The sequence below is a fragment of the Oncorhynchus masou genome, unplaced genomic scaffold (genome assembly GCF_036934945.1).
Source record: "Oncorhynchus masou masou isolate Uvic2021 unplaced genomic scaffold, UVic_Omas_1.1 unplaced_scaffold_443, whole genome shotgun sequence".
NCBI lineage: Eukaryota > Metazoa > Chordata > Actinopteri > Salmoniformes > Salmonidae > Oncorhynchus > Oncorhynchus masou.
Window position 1 is genome coordinate 471,756 of NW_027010822.1, and position 16,026 is coordinate 487,781.

A 16,026-nucleotide genomic window follows, 5' to 3' on the forward strand; every position below is an offset into this window, starting at 1 on the left:
CACACAGTGAGAGGGGACGGAGGCTCTGAGACACACAGTGAGAGGGGACGGAGGCTCTGTGGTGTGAGAGGGGACGGAGGCTCTGAGACACACGGTGTGAGAGGGGACGGAGGCTCTGAGACACACAGTGAGAGGGGACGGAGGCTCTGTGGTGTGAGAGGGGACGGAGGCACTGTGGTGTGAGAGGGGACGGAGGCTCTGTGGTGTGAGAGGGGATGGAGGCTCTGTGACACACGGTGTGAGAGGGGACGGAGGCTCTGAGACACACGGTGTGAGAGGGGACGGAGGCTCTGTGGTGTGAGAGGGGACGGAGGCTCTGTGGTGTGAGAGGGGACGGAGGCTCTGTGGTGTTAGAGGGGACGGGGGCTCTGTGGTGTTAGAGGGGACGGAGGCTCTGTGGTGTGAGAGGGGACGGAGGCTCTGTGGTGTGAGAGGGGATGGAGGCTCTGTGGTGTGAGAGGGGACGGAGGCTCTGTGGTGTGAGAGGGGACGGAGGCTCTGTGACACACGGTGTGAGAGGGACGGAGGCTCTGTGGTGTTAGAGGGGACGGAGGCTCTGTGGTGTGAGAGGGGACGGAGGCTCTGAGACACACGGTGTGAGAGGGGACGGGGCCCTGTGGTGTGAGAGGGGACGGAGGCTCTGTGGTGTTAGAGGGGACGGAGGCTCTGTGGTGTGAGAGGGGATGGAGGCTCTGAGACACACGGTGTGAGAGGGGACGGGGCCCTGTGGTGTGAGAGGGGATGGAGGCTCTGTGGTGTTAGAGGGGACGGAGGCTCTGTGGTGTTAGAGGGGACGGAGGCTCTGTGGTGTGAGAGGGGACGGAGGCTCTGTGGTGTGAGAGGGGATGGAGGCTCTGTGGTGTGAGAGGGGACGGAGGCTCTGTGGTGTGAGAGGGGACGGAGGCTCTGTGACACACGGTGTGAGAGGGGACGGAGGCTCTGTGGTGTGAGAGGGGACGGAGGCTCTGAGACACACGGTGTGAGAGGGGACGGGGCCCTGTGGTGTGAGAGGGGACGGAGGCTCTGTGGTGTTAGAGGGGACGGAGGCTCTGTGGTGTGAAGGGGATCATCAGTGGAGGCTCTGAGGACACACGGTGTGAGATTTGGGGACTGGGCCCTGTGGTGTGAGAGGGGATGGAGGCTCTGTGGTGTTAGAGGGGACGGAGGCTCTGTGGTGTTATTTTGAGGGGACGGAGGCTCTGTGGTGTGAGAGGGGACGGAGGCTCTGTGGTGTGAGAGGGACGGAGGCTCTGAGACACACGGTGTGAGAGGGACGGAGGCTCTGTGGTGTGAGTCTGTGGGGACGGAGGCTCTGTGGTGTGAGAGGGACGGAGGCTCTGTTGGATGGTTACATGGGTGTGGTAGTGAGAGGGACGGAGGCTCTGGAGTCTGTGGTCCTGAGTGGAGGTTACACGGTGTGGTAGTGAGGGGACCGGGGCCCTGCGGTGTGAGATGGGACGGAGGCTCTGTGGTGTGAGAGGGGATGTGGAGGCTCTGGGTGTGGAGGGACGGAGGCTCTGGAGAACACGGATGTGGAGGTCCTGGGTTGGAGGCTCGGTGCATTACATTCACACACACACTGGAGAGGAGGAGGAGGAGCGGGAGGAGGATGAGGAGGAGAGTGAGAGGGAGGAGGAGCGTGAGGAGGAGAGGAAGGAGGATCGGAAGGAGGAGGAGGAGAGGGAGAAGGAGGGGGAGGAGAGGAGCATGACAGATTGGATAATCCGGATCTCTAGATATAATATCTTGGTCAAATATAACACACACACTGTAGGGGAGGAGGAGAGGGAGGAGAGGAGGAGGATGAGGGGAGGGAGGAGGAGAGGGAGGAGGTCGAGGAGACGGAGGAGAGGAGGAGGACGAGGGGAGGGAGGGATGAGGAGAGGGAGGAGGAGAGGGAGGAGAGCAGACATCACCAAACTTGCCCACACAACCCCAACTTGCCCACACAACCCCATCCAGTCCTCCTTCTCCTCCTCATCCTCCTCCCTCTCCATCTGCCCGGTACAGTTGAAACCGGGATTCATCAGTGAAGAGCACACTTCTCCAGCGTGCCAGTGGCCATCGAAGGTGAGCATTTGCCCACTGAAGTCGGTTACGATGCCGAACTGCAGTCAGGTCAAGACCCTGGTGAGGACAACGAGCACGCAGACGAACTGACGGTTGCTGGCTGACTGTACCAGAAATTATTTTGTTGTGCAAACCCACAATTTCATCAGCTGTCTGGGTGGCAGGTCGATCCCGCAGGTAAAGAAGCCGGATGTCGGGGTCCTGGGTTGGCATGGTTACACGTGGTCTGTGGTAGTGAAGCCGGATGTGGAGGTCCTGGGTTGGCATGGTTACACGTGGTCTGTGGTAGTGAAGCCGGATGTGTGGGTCCTGGGTTGGCATGGTTACATGTGGTCTGTGGTAGTGAAGCCGGATGTGGAGGTCCTGGGTTGGCATGGTTACACGTGGTCTGTGGTAGTGAAGCCGGATGTGGAGGTCCTGGGTTGGCATGGTTACATGTGGTCTGTGGTAGTGAAGCCGGATGTGGAGGTCCTGGGTTGGCATGGTTACATGTGGTCTGTGGTAGTGAAGCCGGATGTGGAGGTCCTGGGTTGGTATGGTTACACGTGGTCTGTGGTAGTGAAGCCGGATGTGGGGGTCCTGGGTTGGCATGGTTACATGTGGTCTGTGGTAGTGAAGCCGGATGTGGGGGTCCTGGGTTGGCATGGTTACACGTGGTCTGTGGTAGTGAAGCCGGATGTGGGGGTCCTGGGTTGGCATGGTTACACCTGGTCTGCGGATGTAAACCCGGTTGGACGTACCGACAAATTCTCTCAAACGATGTTGGAAGAGAAATGAACATTCAATTCTCTGGCAACAATTCTGGTGGACATTCTCTGCAGTCAACATGCCAATTGCACACTCTGTGATATTGTAATGTGTGACAAAACTTCCCATTTTAGAGTGGCTTTTTATTGTCCCCAGCACAAGGTGCACCTGTGTAATGATCACGTCGTTTAAACAGCTTCTTGATATGCCACACCTGTCAGGTGGATGGATTTATTTGGCAAAGGAGAAATGCTCACTAACAGGGATGGAAACAAATTTGTCCAAAAACATTGTGAGAAATAAGCTTTTTGTGCTTTTCATATTTCTGGGATATTTTACTACAGTAACACTTTACATGTTTGTGTTTTATAGTTTCGTTCAAAATGGTAAGAATTTGTGAATGCGTCTTAGATGGTCGCTGTCCACTGTCCACTGGTCCTGAACCTCAGTGCTGATACGGTCGCTGTCCACTGTCCACTGGTCCTGAACCTCAGTGCTGATACGGTCGCTGTCCACTGTCCACTGGTCCTGAACCTCAGTTCTGATACGGTCGCTGTCCACTGTCCACTGGTCCTGTTGCTCTACACAGCAGACCCAGCTTTACTGAAACTGATACGCTGTCGCTGTCACAGAACCAACAGCTGATACGGTCGCTGTCCACTGTCCACTGGTCATGAACCTGTCCACTGGTCCTGAACTTCAGTGCTGATACGGTCGCTGTCCACTGTCCACTGGTCCTGAACCTCACAGTTCTGATACGGTCGCTGTCCACTGTCCACTGGTCCTGAACCTCAGTGCTGATACGGTCGCTGTCCACTGTCCACTGGTCCTGAACCTCAGTTCTGATACGGTCGCTGTCCACTGTCCACTGGTCCTGAACCTCACAGTTCTGATACGGTCGCTGTCCACTGTCCACTGGTCCTGAACCTCAGTGCTGATAATACACGCTGTCCACTGTCCACTGGTCCTGAACCTCAGTTCTGATACGGTCGCTGTCCACTGTCCACTGGTCCTGAACCTCAGACCCAGTGATGCGGTCTAATGTCCACTGTCCACTGGTCCTGAACCTCAGTTCTAATACACAACAGACCCAGTCCACTGTCCACTGGTCCTGAACCTCAGTCTTTACGGTCGCTGTCCACTGTCCACTGGTCTAATAGACAACAGACCCAGTCTTTACTGAACCTCAGTGCTGATACGGTCGCTGTCCACTGTCCACTGGTCCTGAACCCAGTCTTTACTGCTGCGCTGTCCACTGTCCACTGGTCCTGAACCCCAGTCTTTACTGATGCTCTACGGTACACAACAGCTGTCCACTGTCCACTGGTCCTGAACCTCAGTTCTGATGCGGTCGCTGTCCAACTGTCCACTGGTCCTGAACCACAGACCCAGTCTTTACTGCGCTAATCAACAGACCCAGTCTGTCCACTGTCCACTGGTCCTGAACCAACAGTTATGATCTTTCTGCTGTCCACTGTCCACTGTCCACTGGTCCTGAACAACAGACCCAGTTCTAATACACAACAGACCCAGTCTTTACTGCTGCTCTAATACACAACAGCTGTCCACTGTCCACTGGTCCTGAACCTCAGTTCTGATACAACAGACCCAGTCTTTACTGCTGCTCTAATACACAACAGACCCAGTCTTCAGTGGAGTTGAAACAGTCTTAGACTGCATTCATTCACACTCAATACACAACAGACCCTGTCTTTACTGCTCTAATACACAACAGACCCAGTCTTTACTGCTGCTCTAATACACAACAGACCCAGTCTTTACTGCTGCTCTAATACACAACACTGCTGCTCTAATACACAGTTGTGACAGACCCAGTCTTTACTGCTGCTCTAATACACAACAGACCCAGTCTTTACTGCTGCTCTAATACACAACAGACCCAGTCTTTACTGCTGCTCTAATACACAACAGACCCAGTCTTTACTGCTGCTCTAATACACAACAGACCCAGTCTTTACTGCTGCTCTAATACACAACAGACCCAGTCTTTACTGCTGCTCTAATACACAACAGACCCAGTCTTTACTGCTGCTCTAATACACAACAGACCCAGTCTTTACTGCTGCTCTAATACACAACAGACCCAGTCTTTACTGCTGCTCTAATACACAACAGACCCAGTCTTTACTGCTGCTCTAATACACAACAGACCCAGTCTTTACTGCTGCTCTAATACACAACAGACCCAGTCTTTACTGCTGCTCTTACACAACAGACCCAGTCTTTACTGCTGCTCTAATACACAACAGACCCAGTCTTTACTGCTGCTCTAATACACAACAGACCCAGTCTTTACTGCTGCTCTAATACACAACAGACCCAGTCTTTACTGCTGCTCTAATACACAACAGACCCAGTCTTTACTGCTGCTCTAATACACAACAGACCCAGTCTTTACTGCTGCTCTAATACACAACAGACCCAGTCTTTACTGCTGCTCTAATACACAACAGACCCAGTCTTTACTGCTGCTCTAATACACAACAGACCCAGTCTTTACTGCTGCTCTAATACACAACAGACCCAGTCTTTACTGCTGCTCTAATACACAACAGACCCAGTCTTTACTGCTGCTCTAATACACAACAGACCCAGTCTTTACTGCTGCTCTAATACACAACAGACCCAGTCTTTACTGCTGCTCTAATACACAACAGACCCAGTCTTTACTGCTGCTCTAATACACAACAGACCCAGTCTTTACTGCTGCTCTAATACACAACAGACCCAGTCTTTACTGCTGCTCTAATACACAACAGACCCAGTCTTTACTGCTGCTCTCTAGTCTTTACTAATACACAACAGACCCAGTCTTTACTGCTGCTCTAATACAACAGACCCAGTCTTTACTGCTGCTCTAATACACAACAGACCCAGTCTTTACTGCTGCTCTAATACACAACAGACCCAGTCTTTACTGCTGCTCTAATACACAACAGACCCAGTCTTTACTGCTCTGCTCTAATACACAACAGACCCAGTCTTTACTGCTGCTCTAATACACAACAGACCCAGTCTTTACTGCTGCTCTAATACACAACAGACCCAGTCTTTACTGCTGCTCTAATACTTTACAACAGACCCAGACCCAGTCTTTACTGCTGCTCTAATACACAACAGACCCAGTCTTTACTGCTGCTCTAATACACAACAGACCCAGTCTTTACTGCTGCTCTAATACACAACAGACCCAGTCTTTACTGCTGCTCTAATACACAACAGACCCAGTCTTTACACAACAGACCCCGTCTTTACTGCTGCTCTAATACACAACAGACCCAGTCTTTACTGCTGCTCTAATACACAACAGACCCAGTCTTTACTGCTGCTCTAATACACAACAGACCCAGTCTTTACCACTGAGGAGGCTGCTGCTCTAATACACAACAGACCCAGTCTTTACTCCCAAGATCCAACAATCCAGGCTTGTTTGGTGAGCGAGGACAAAGGGGGTGATGAGGCTTAGGAAGAGGAGGAGGGAGAAGGAGGAGGAGAAGGAGGAGGAGGAGGAGTAGAAGGATGGAGGAGGAGGAGGATGGAGGAGGATGAGGAGGAGGAGGAGGAGTGGAGAAGGAGGAGGAGGATGGAGGAGGAGGAGGAGGGGGAGGAGGAGGAGGAGGTCCTTGTAGGGGGAGACAGAGAGGGCATCGTGGACAGGCAGTTGGACTCAGCTCAGAAGAAGGATGGAGGAGGATGATGAGGAGGAGAGGAGGAGGAGGAGGAGGAAACAGGATGGAGGAGGAGGAGGACTGCTGGAGGAAGGAGGAGGAGGAGTCTTTACTGCTGGGGGAGGAGGACCCAGTCTTTACTGCTGCTCTAGGACACAACAGACCCAGTCTTTGGAGGAGGAGGAGGAGAGGAGAAGGAGAAGGAGAAGGAGGAGGAGGAGAAGGAGGAGGAGGAGGGAGGAGGAGGGAGGAGGAGGAGGAGGAGGAGGAGGAGGAGGAGGAGGTGAGGAGGAGGAGGAGAAGGAGGAGGAGGATGGAGAGGAGGAGGAGGAGTCTTTACTGCTGGGGAGGAAGAGGAGGAGGTCCTTTTGTGGGGAGACAGACAGGGCGTCTTTACTGTGGACACAACAGGCAGTTGGACTCAGCTCAGAAGAAGGATGGAGGGAGGAGGAGGAGGAGGAGGAGGAGGAGGAGGAGGAGGAGGAGGAGGGGGAGGTCTTTACTGGAGGAGAAGGATGGAGGAGCTGGAGGAGGAGGAGGGGGGGGGGAAGGAGGAGGAGGAGGAGGAGGAGAAGGATGGAGGAGGAGGAGGAGTCTTTAGGAGGAGGGGGGGGGAGGAGGAGGAGGAGGAGGGACAATCCAGGAGGGAGGGGAGGAGGAGAGAAGGATGGATCCCCACTGGAGGAGGAGGAAGGAGGAGGGGGTGGGAGGAGAAGGAGGAGGAGGAGGGAGAAGGAGGAGGAGAGGAGGAGGAGGAGGAGGAGGAGGAGGAGGAGGATGGAGGAGGAGGAGGAGGAGGGGGAGGAGGAGGAGGTGGATGGAGGAGAGAGATGGGGAAGGATGGAGGAGGAGGAGGGAGGAGAAGGATGGAGGAGAGGATGAGAAGGAGAGGAAGGGAGAAGGAGGAGGGAGGGAGGAGGAGGAGGAGGAGGAGGAGAGGGGAGGGAGGAGGAGGAGGAGGGAGGAGGAGGAGGAGGAGGAGGAGGAGAAGGAGGAGGAAGGGGAGGAGGAGGAGGAGGAGGAGGAGGAGGAGGAGGAGGAGGAGGAGGAGGAGGAGGAGGAGGAGGAGGAGAAGGAAAGAGGAGGAGGTGGAGGAGGAGGGGGAGGAGGAGGAGGAGGAGGATGGAGGGGGAGGAGGAGGAGGAGGAGATGGAGAAGGAGGAGGCTGAGAGGAGGATGAGGAGGAGGGGGAGGAGGGGGAGGAGGAGGAGGAGTTAGAGGTCCTTGTAGAGGGAGGCAGAGAGGGCATCGTGGACAGGCAGGTGGACTCAGCTCAGATGGCCCAGGCTCCAAACACAGACAATGTTATGCTATTTGGGGAAGGAGGGGGTAGGGGCCCTCTGGTGGTTGGAGGGAGGGGGTGGGGGCCCTCTGGTGGTTGGAGGGAGGGGGTGGGGGCCCTCTGGTGGTTGGAGGGAGGGGGTGGGGGCCCTCTGGTGGTTGGAGGGAGGGGGTGGGGGCCCTCTGGTGGTTGGAAGGAGGGGGTGGGGGCCCTCTGGTGGTTGGAGGGAGGGGGTGGGGGCCCTCTGGTGGTTGGAGGGAGGGGGTGGGGGCCCTCTGGTGGTTGGAGGGAGGGGGGGGGGGGCCCTCTGGTGGTTGGAGGGAGGGGGTGGGGGCCCTCTGGTGGTTGGAGGGAGGGGGTGGGGGCCACCTGGTGGTTGGAGGGAGGTTGTGGGGCCCCTCTGGTGGTTGGAGGGAGGGGGTGGGGGCCCTCTGGTGGTTGGAAGGGGTGATGAGGCATAAGTTAGAGGTGTTACTGAGGGGACGGGGGGTGGGGGCCCTCTGGTGGTTTGAGGGAGGGGGTGGGGGCCACCTGGTGGTTGGAGGGAGGGGGTGGGGGCCACCTGGTGGTTGGAAGGAGGGGGTGGGGGCCCTCTGGTGGTTTGAGGGAGGGGTGGGGGCCACCTGGTGGTTGGCCCTCTGGTGGTTGGAAGGAGGGGGTGGGGGCCCTCTGGTGGTTGGAGGGAGGGGGTGGGGGCCCTCTGGTGGTTGGTGGTTGGAGGGGGTGATGGGGCCACCTGGTGGTTACTGAGGGAGGGGGTGGGGGCCACCTGGTGGTTGGAGGGAGGGGGTGGGGGCCACCTGGTGGTTGGAGGGAGGGGGTGGGGGCCCTCTGGTGGTTTGAGGGAGGGGGGTGGGGGCCACCTGGTGGTTGGAGGAGGGGTGGGGGCCCTCTGTTGGTTGGAGGGAGGAGGTGGGGGCCACCTGGTGGTTGGAGGGAGGGGGTGGGGCCCCTCTGGTGGTTGGAGGGAGGGGGTGGTGGGCCCTCTGGTGGTTGGAGGGAGGGGGTGGGGGGCCATCTGGTGGTTGGAGGGAGGGGGTGGGGGGCCATCTGGTGGTTGGAGGGAGGGGGTGGGGGGCCCTCTGGTGGTTGGAAGGAGGAGGTGGGGGCCCTCTGGTGGTTGGAAGGAGGGGGTGGGGGGCCCTCTGGTGGTTGGAGGGAGGGGCCCTCTGGTGGTTGGAAGGAGGGGGTGGGGGGCCCTCTGGTGGTTGGAGGGAGTGATGAGGCAGTAGAAGAGGGGTTAGAGGTTTAGTGAGGGGACGGGGAGGGAACTCTGGCTCCAGCAGTAATCCAGCTCTAGCTGCCCCTCCAGCCGTGAGCCCCTCCCAGGCTCCAGCTACTAATGAGAACAATCAGCAGAGCAGAACAATGACAGCTTAGCACTCTGGGAGAGAGACAGACACACTGCTGAGAGAGACAGACACACTGCTGGGAGAGAGACAGACACACTGCTGGGAGAGAGACAGACACACTGCTGGGGGAGACACAGACACACTGCTGGGAGAGAGACAGACACACTGCTGGGAGAGAGACAGACACACTGCTGGGGGAGACACAGACACACTGCTGGGAGAGAGACAGACACACTGCTGGGAGAGAGACAGACACACTGCTGGGAGAGAGACAGACACACTGCTGGGAGAGAGACAGACACACTGCTGGGAGAGAGACACAGACACACTGCTGGGAGAGAGACAGACACACTGCTGGGAGAGAGACAGACACACTGCTGGGAGAGAGACAGACACACTGCTGGGAGAGAGACAGACACACTGCTGGGAGAGAGACAGACACACTGCTGGGAGAGAGACACAGACACACTGCTGGGGAGAGACAGACACACAGACAGACACTGCTGGGAGAGAGACAGACACACTGCTGGGAGAGAGACAGACACACTGCTGGGACACAGACACAGAGACAGACACACTGCTGGGAGAGAGACAGACACACTGCTGGGAGAGAGACAGACACACTGCTGGGAGAGAGACAGACACACTGCTGGGAGAGAGACAGACACACTGCTGGGAGAGAGACAGACACACTGCTGGGAGAGAGACAGACACACTGCTGGGAGAGAGACAGACACACTGCTGGGAGAGAGACAGACACACCGCTGGGAGAGAGACACAGACACACTGCTGGGAGAGAGACACAGACACACCGCTGGGAGAGAGACACAGACACACTGCTGCCTGCCTCTCTGTCTTACCCTGGTTGACTCTGTCGGTCTGTCTGTCTGTCTGCCTGTCTGTCTTACAATAAGCCTACCCACCTGTCTGTCTTACCAGGCTCTGCTCTGTCCTGTATCTGTCCTGTATCTGTTCTGTATCTGTCCTGTATCTGTCCTGCTATCTGCCTTCCTCTGGTCTGTCTGTCAACATGACCAGCCTGCTTTCCTCTGCTCTGTCTGTCAACATGGCCAGCCTGCTTTCCTCTGCTCTGTCTGTCAACATGGCCAGCCTGCTTTCCTCTGCTCTGTCAGTCAACATGGCCAGCCTGCTTTCCTCTGCTCTGTCTGTCAACATGGCCAGCCTGCTTTCCTCTGCTCTGTCTGTCAACATGGCCAGCCTGCCTTCCTCTGCTCTGTCTGTCAACATGGCCAGCCTTCCTTCCTCTGGTCTGTCTGTCAACATGGCCAGCATGCCTTCCTCTGCTCTGTCTGTCTGTCAACATGGCCAGCCTGCCTTCCTCTGGTCTGTCTGTCAACATGGCCAGCCTGCTTTCCTGTCAACACGGCCAGTCTGTCAACATGGCCAGCCTGCTTTCCTCTGCTCTGTCTGTCAACATGGCCAGCCTGCCTTCCTCTGATCTGTGTGTCAACCTTGCCAGCCTGCTTTCCTCTGGTCTGTCTGTCAACATGGCCAGCCTGCTTTCCTCTGGTCTGTCTGTCAACATGGCCAGCCTGCTGTCTTCATTCCAGCCTGCCTTCCTCTGGTCTGTCTGTCATGGCCAGCCTCTCCTCTCTGTCTGTCAACATGGCCAGCCTGCCTTCCTCTGGTCTGTCTGTCAACATGGCCAGCCTGCTTTCCCCTGTTATGTGTGTCTGCCTCCCGCCTGGCTATCCTTTTTAGCCTGTCTGCCCTGTGTGTCTGCCAGGATAGGACGGCAAGGCATTCAGCCATGGCAGGACGGGCACTATGTCTGTCACCAAGCTGAGACCCCCTCCAGCCTCTCACCACCTCTTCTACATGTCAGACAATTAAAGCCAACACAGATGGATCACTGCCCGATGTGTCAGGGGTTATTTAAGGATCTTGTTCTGGGACAGAGCTGAACTCTCATCTGGGGGCCTGGTATCTTCTTAACACCGCGAGGGCCTGGTATCTTCTTAACACCGTGAGGGCCTGGTATCTTCTTAGCACCGTGAGGGCCTGGTATCTTCTTAACACCGTGAGGGCCTGGTATCTTCTTAGCACCGTGAGGGCCTGGTATCTTCTTAGCACCGTGAGGGCCTGGTATCTTCTTAACACCGTGAGGGCCTGGTATCTTCTTAACACCGTGAGGGCCTGGTATCTTCTTAACACCGTGAGGGCCTGGTATCTTCTTCGTGAGGGCCTGGTATCTTCACCGTGAGGGCCTGGTATCTTCTTACACCGTGAGGACCTGGTATCTTCTTAGCACCGTGAGGGCCTGGTATCTTCTTAGCACCGTGAGGGCCTGGTATCTTCTTAACACCGTGAGGGCCTGGTATCTTCTTTGAGGGCCTGGTATCTTCTTAACACCGTGAGGGCCTGGTATCTTCTTAACACCGTGAGGGCCTGGTATCTTCTTAGCACCGTGAGGGGGTATCTTCTTAACACCGTGAGGGCCTGGTATCTTCTTAGCACCGTGAGGGCCTGGTATCTTCTTAGCACCGTGATCTTCTTAGCACCGTGAGGGCCTGGTATCTTCTTAGCACCGTGAGGGCCTGGTATCTTCTTAGCACCGTGAGGGCCTGGTATCTTCTTAGCACCGTGAGGGCCTGGTATCTTCTTAGCACCGTGAGGGCCTGGTATCTTCTTAACACCGTGAGGGCCTGGTATCTTCTTAGCACCGTGAGGGCCTGGTATCTTCTTAGCACCGTGAGGGCCTGGTATCTTCTTAGCACCGTGAGGACCTGGTATCTTCTTAACACCGTGAGGACCTGGTATCTTCTTAACACCGTGAGGGCCTGGTATCTTCTTAGCACCGTGAGGGCCTGGTATCTTCTTAGCACCGTGAGGGCCTGGTATCTTCTTAGCACCGTGAGGGCCTGGTATCTTCTTAGCACCGTGAGGGCCTGGTATCTTCTTAGCACCGTGAGGGCCTGGTATCTTCTTAGCACCGTGAGGGCCTGGTATCTTCTTAACACCGTGAGGGCCTGGTATCTTCTTAGGGCCTGGTATCACCGTGACCGTGGGCCTGGTATCTTCTTAGCACCGTGAGGGCCTGGTATCTTCTTAGCACCGTGAGGGCCTGGTATCTTCTTAGCACCGTGAGGGCCTGGTATCTTCTTAGCACCGTGAGGACCTGGTATCTTCTTAGCACCGTGAGGGCCTGGTATCTTCTTAGCACCGTGAGGGCCTGGTATCTTCTTAGCACCGTGAGGGCCTGGTATCTTCTTAGCACCGTGAGGGCCTGGTATCTTCTTAGCACCGTGAGGGCCTGGTATCTTCTTAGCACCGTGAGGGCCTGGTATCTTCTTAACACCGTGAGGGCCTGGTATCTTCTTAGCACCGTGAGGGCCTGGTATCTTCTTAGCACCGTGAGGGCCTGGTATCTTCTTAGCACCGTGAGGGCCTGGTATCTTCTCAGCACCCTGGTATCTTCTCAGCACCGTGAGGGCCTGGTATCTTCTCAGCACCGTGAGGGCCTGGTATCTTCTTAGCACCGTGAGGGCCTGGTATCTTCTTAACACCGTGAGGGCCTGGTATCTTCTTAGCACCGTGAGGGCCTGGTATCTTCTTAGCACCGTGAGGGCCTGGTATCTTCTTAACACCGTGAGGGCCTGGTATCTTCTTAGCACCGTGAGGGCCTGGTATCTTCTTAGCACCATCAGGGCCTGGTTTCTTCTCAGCATGGTGACTACTGGATTGAGTAGAGGGGGGAGGCCGTGTTAAAACAACATGACAGATTAGAGGGGCGTATTTATTTGCATTTGTTGTTTCAGACTGATCTGATCTCTGATCTACAGTGTCGGGAACATAGAAGTAGAGTTAGGTGGGACCTTAATCAATAGTCAATAATAGACTTATCATATTGATCTCTAGAGATCAGAATATGTGGAGTGGTCCTGGGTGAACATCTAGTTATACATCCAAGAAAAATCAAATATTAAAATATAAAGGCTTGTGATATTTTAATTACATTTTTTTTTAAGAAATTCAAACTCAAAGAATCAAAACCATGTATGTTGTTCTCTCCTCTCTACTCCTCCTCTCCTCAAGATGTGGAAAAAACCATCCCTCCTTCAACACCCCCTCCTCTCCCTCTCTCCCTCTCTCTCTCTCTCTCTCTCTCTCCCTCCTCTCCTCTCTCTCTCCTCTCCCTCTCTCATCCCCCTCTCTCTCTCTCTCTCTCTCTCTCTCTCTCTCTCTCTCTCTCTCTCTCTCTCTCTCTCTCTCTCTCTCTCTCTCTCTCTCTCTCTCTCTCTCTCTCTCTCTCTCTCTCTCTCTCTCTCTCTCTCTCTCTCTCTCTCTCTCTCACGCTCTCTCTCTCTCTCTCTCTCTCTCTCTCTCTCTCTCTCTCTCTCTCTCTCTCTCTCTCTCTCTCTCCCTCCGTATTATTTACTTTCCCGAGAGAGACCAGGGAGCACGCGCGCTCATGGCTTAGCCTCGTCCGTTCCAAACACACATACAGTATTGTTTTATCGGCGGAGGGCGCGTTGGATTTGATCCAGCTTTAACTGCTGCTGCTTGTCAGTTCAGCTGTCGGGGTGAAACGGTTGGAGGGGTTGTTGTTGTAGGTTTTCCGTGTTTATATTTATAAAGCCTATTTAATGGATACGGTATGGAGATAGCCCTGGTGAGTTTTGAGAACGGAGGAGCGAAAGGAAGCGGTGGCAATTCCGGAGATGTAGCCTGCCGTAACGCGCTGGATCACCCTCAACCTCCGCCGTTTGTCCAGAGTGGACTCAGCGAGCTGGGCTACAGCGGTCACAAAGAGATTAATACGATCGGGAGTCCCAGACCGAGGACGTGGAAAATCAACGATATGAATAACACTTTGAGTTGCAACGAGAACGTGATGGATGCGCTCTGGCGCGCAGACCACAGTCCCCATCTGTTGGACGATGACATGTTGGATATTGAGCGCAGAGACATGGACAACAACGAGAGGGTGCTGATCAACATCGCTGGGTTAAAGTACGAGACACAGCTAGGGACACTCAACCAGTTCCCCGAAACGTTACTGGGGGACCCCTATAAGAGGATCAAATACTTCGACCCGCTCCGGAACGAGTACTTTTTCGACCGTAACCGGCCAAGTTTCGACGGGATCCTATATTTCTATCAGTCGGGAGGTAAGATCAGACGACCTGTCAATGTGTCTATCGACGTGTTCGCCGATGAGATCCGGTTTTACCGACTCGGGGAAGAGGCCATGGAAAGGTTTAGAGAAGACGAGGGGTTTATTAAAGAGGAAGAGAAACCTTTACCGCAGAACGAGTTTCAGAAACAAGTCTGGCTCATATTCGAATACCCGGAGAGTTCCAGCCCGGCGCGAGGCATCGCTATCGTCTCCGTGCTCGTCATCACCATATCCATTATCACATTCTGCATGGAGACACTACCGGAGTTCAGGGACGAGAGGGAGCTACCGGTCACCAGTCGGCCTGGTAACAACACCGTTCCGCTTCCCTCTCTCACGTTCACAGACCCTTTCTTCATAGTGGAAACCACTTGCGTGATATGGTTCACTTTTGAATTCATAGTGCGTTTCTTCGCCTGCCCCAGTAAGTCGGAGTTCTCCAAGACCGTCATGAACATCATAGACATCATGTCCATCCTGCCTTACTTCATCACGGTGGGCACAGAGCTGGCGGAGCAGCAGGTGGAAGAACCGCAGGAGCACGGCAACGGACAGACCATGTCTCTGGCCATCCTCAGGGTCATCCGGCTGGTCAGGGTGTTCAGGATCTTCAAGCTGTCCAGACACTCCAAGGGGCTTCAGATATTAGGACAAACCCTCAAAGCCAGTATGAGAGAGTTGGGGTTGCTCATTTTCTTCCTCTTCATCGGAGTCATCCTCTTCTCCAGCGCTGTGTTCTTCGCCGAAGCGGACGAGCCCGAATCGCATTTCTCCAGCATCCCCGACGCCTTCTGGTGGGCCGTGGTCACCATGACAACGGTGGGCTACGGGGACATGAGGCCGGTGACAGTGGGGGGGAAGATAGTGGGCTCGCTCTGCGCCATCGCCGGAGTGCTGACCATCGCGCTGCCGGTGCCTGTGATCGTGTCCAACTTTAACTATTTCTACCACAGGGAGACGGACCAGGACCAGTCTTCTCTGAAAGACGACCCGCCCAACAGCAGTCAGGACAGTCCTCAGTTAAAGAGGAAGGACAGTAAGGGATCTGCCAAGTCGGGAGACGAGGAGGACGGAACAGGAGCGGAGAAGGACAATATCAAGGCGAACAGCAGCATGAACATTAAACGATCCCTTTACGCGTTCTGTCTGAACAAGACGGAGTCGGACCTGTAGTCCCCACAGACAGACAGGCAGACAGACAGACAGACAGACAGACAGACAGACAGACAGACAGACAGACAGACAGACAGACAGACAGACAGACAGACAGACAGACAGACAGACAGACAGACAGACAGACAGACAGTAGTCCCCACAGACAGACAGGCAGACAGACAGACACAGACAGACAGACAGTAGTCCAGACAGACAGACAGACAGACAGACAGACAGACAGACAGACAGACAGACAGACAGTCCCCACAGACAGACAGGCAGACAGACAGACAGACAGACAGTATGAATTCTCTTTTTATTACAGTGACTAATTGAACAGAGAGCAGTGTGTTTTGCTACGGTGATTTTCAAGCCTCTATCAGTGAGTTGATGTATAAAATCCCTCCTGGTATTAATGGATTTGAAGCCTAAACGAAAGCAGAGACTTGAGTCCCAAATGACACCCTATTCCGTACACAGTGCACAACTTCTCGGGCCTATGGGCCCTGGTCTAAAGTAGTGCACTACATAGGGAATAGGGTGGGCTCTTGTCTAAAGTAGTGCACTATATAGGGAATAGGGTGGGCCCTG

General features: G+C 55.0%; 1 protein-coding gene across 1 annotated transcript; it reads left to right on the top strand.

Annotated features, from left to right (window-relative positions):
* The first annotated feature begins 13,706 nt into the window (after window positions 1-13,706).
* LOC135535093 (potassium voltage-gated channel subfamily A member 1) lies at window positions 13,707-15,596 on the top strand. Its single transcript, XM_064961816.1, has one exon. The coding sequence runs from the start codon at window positions 13,759-13,761 to the stop codon at window positions 15,451-15,453; it is 1,695 nt and encodes a 564-aa protein (XP_064817888.1). The 5' UTR covers window positions 13,707-13,758; the 3' UTR covers window positions 15,454-15,596.
* Window positions 15,597-16,026: the final 430 nt, after the last annotated feature.

Bases quoted from the DNA above. Each gene is read 5' to 3' on its own strand.
- LOC135535093 (XM_064961816.1), top strand. From the start codon at position 13,759: ATGGAGATAGCCCTGGTGAGTTTTGAGAACGGAGGAGCGAAAGGAAGC.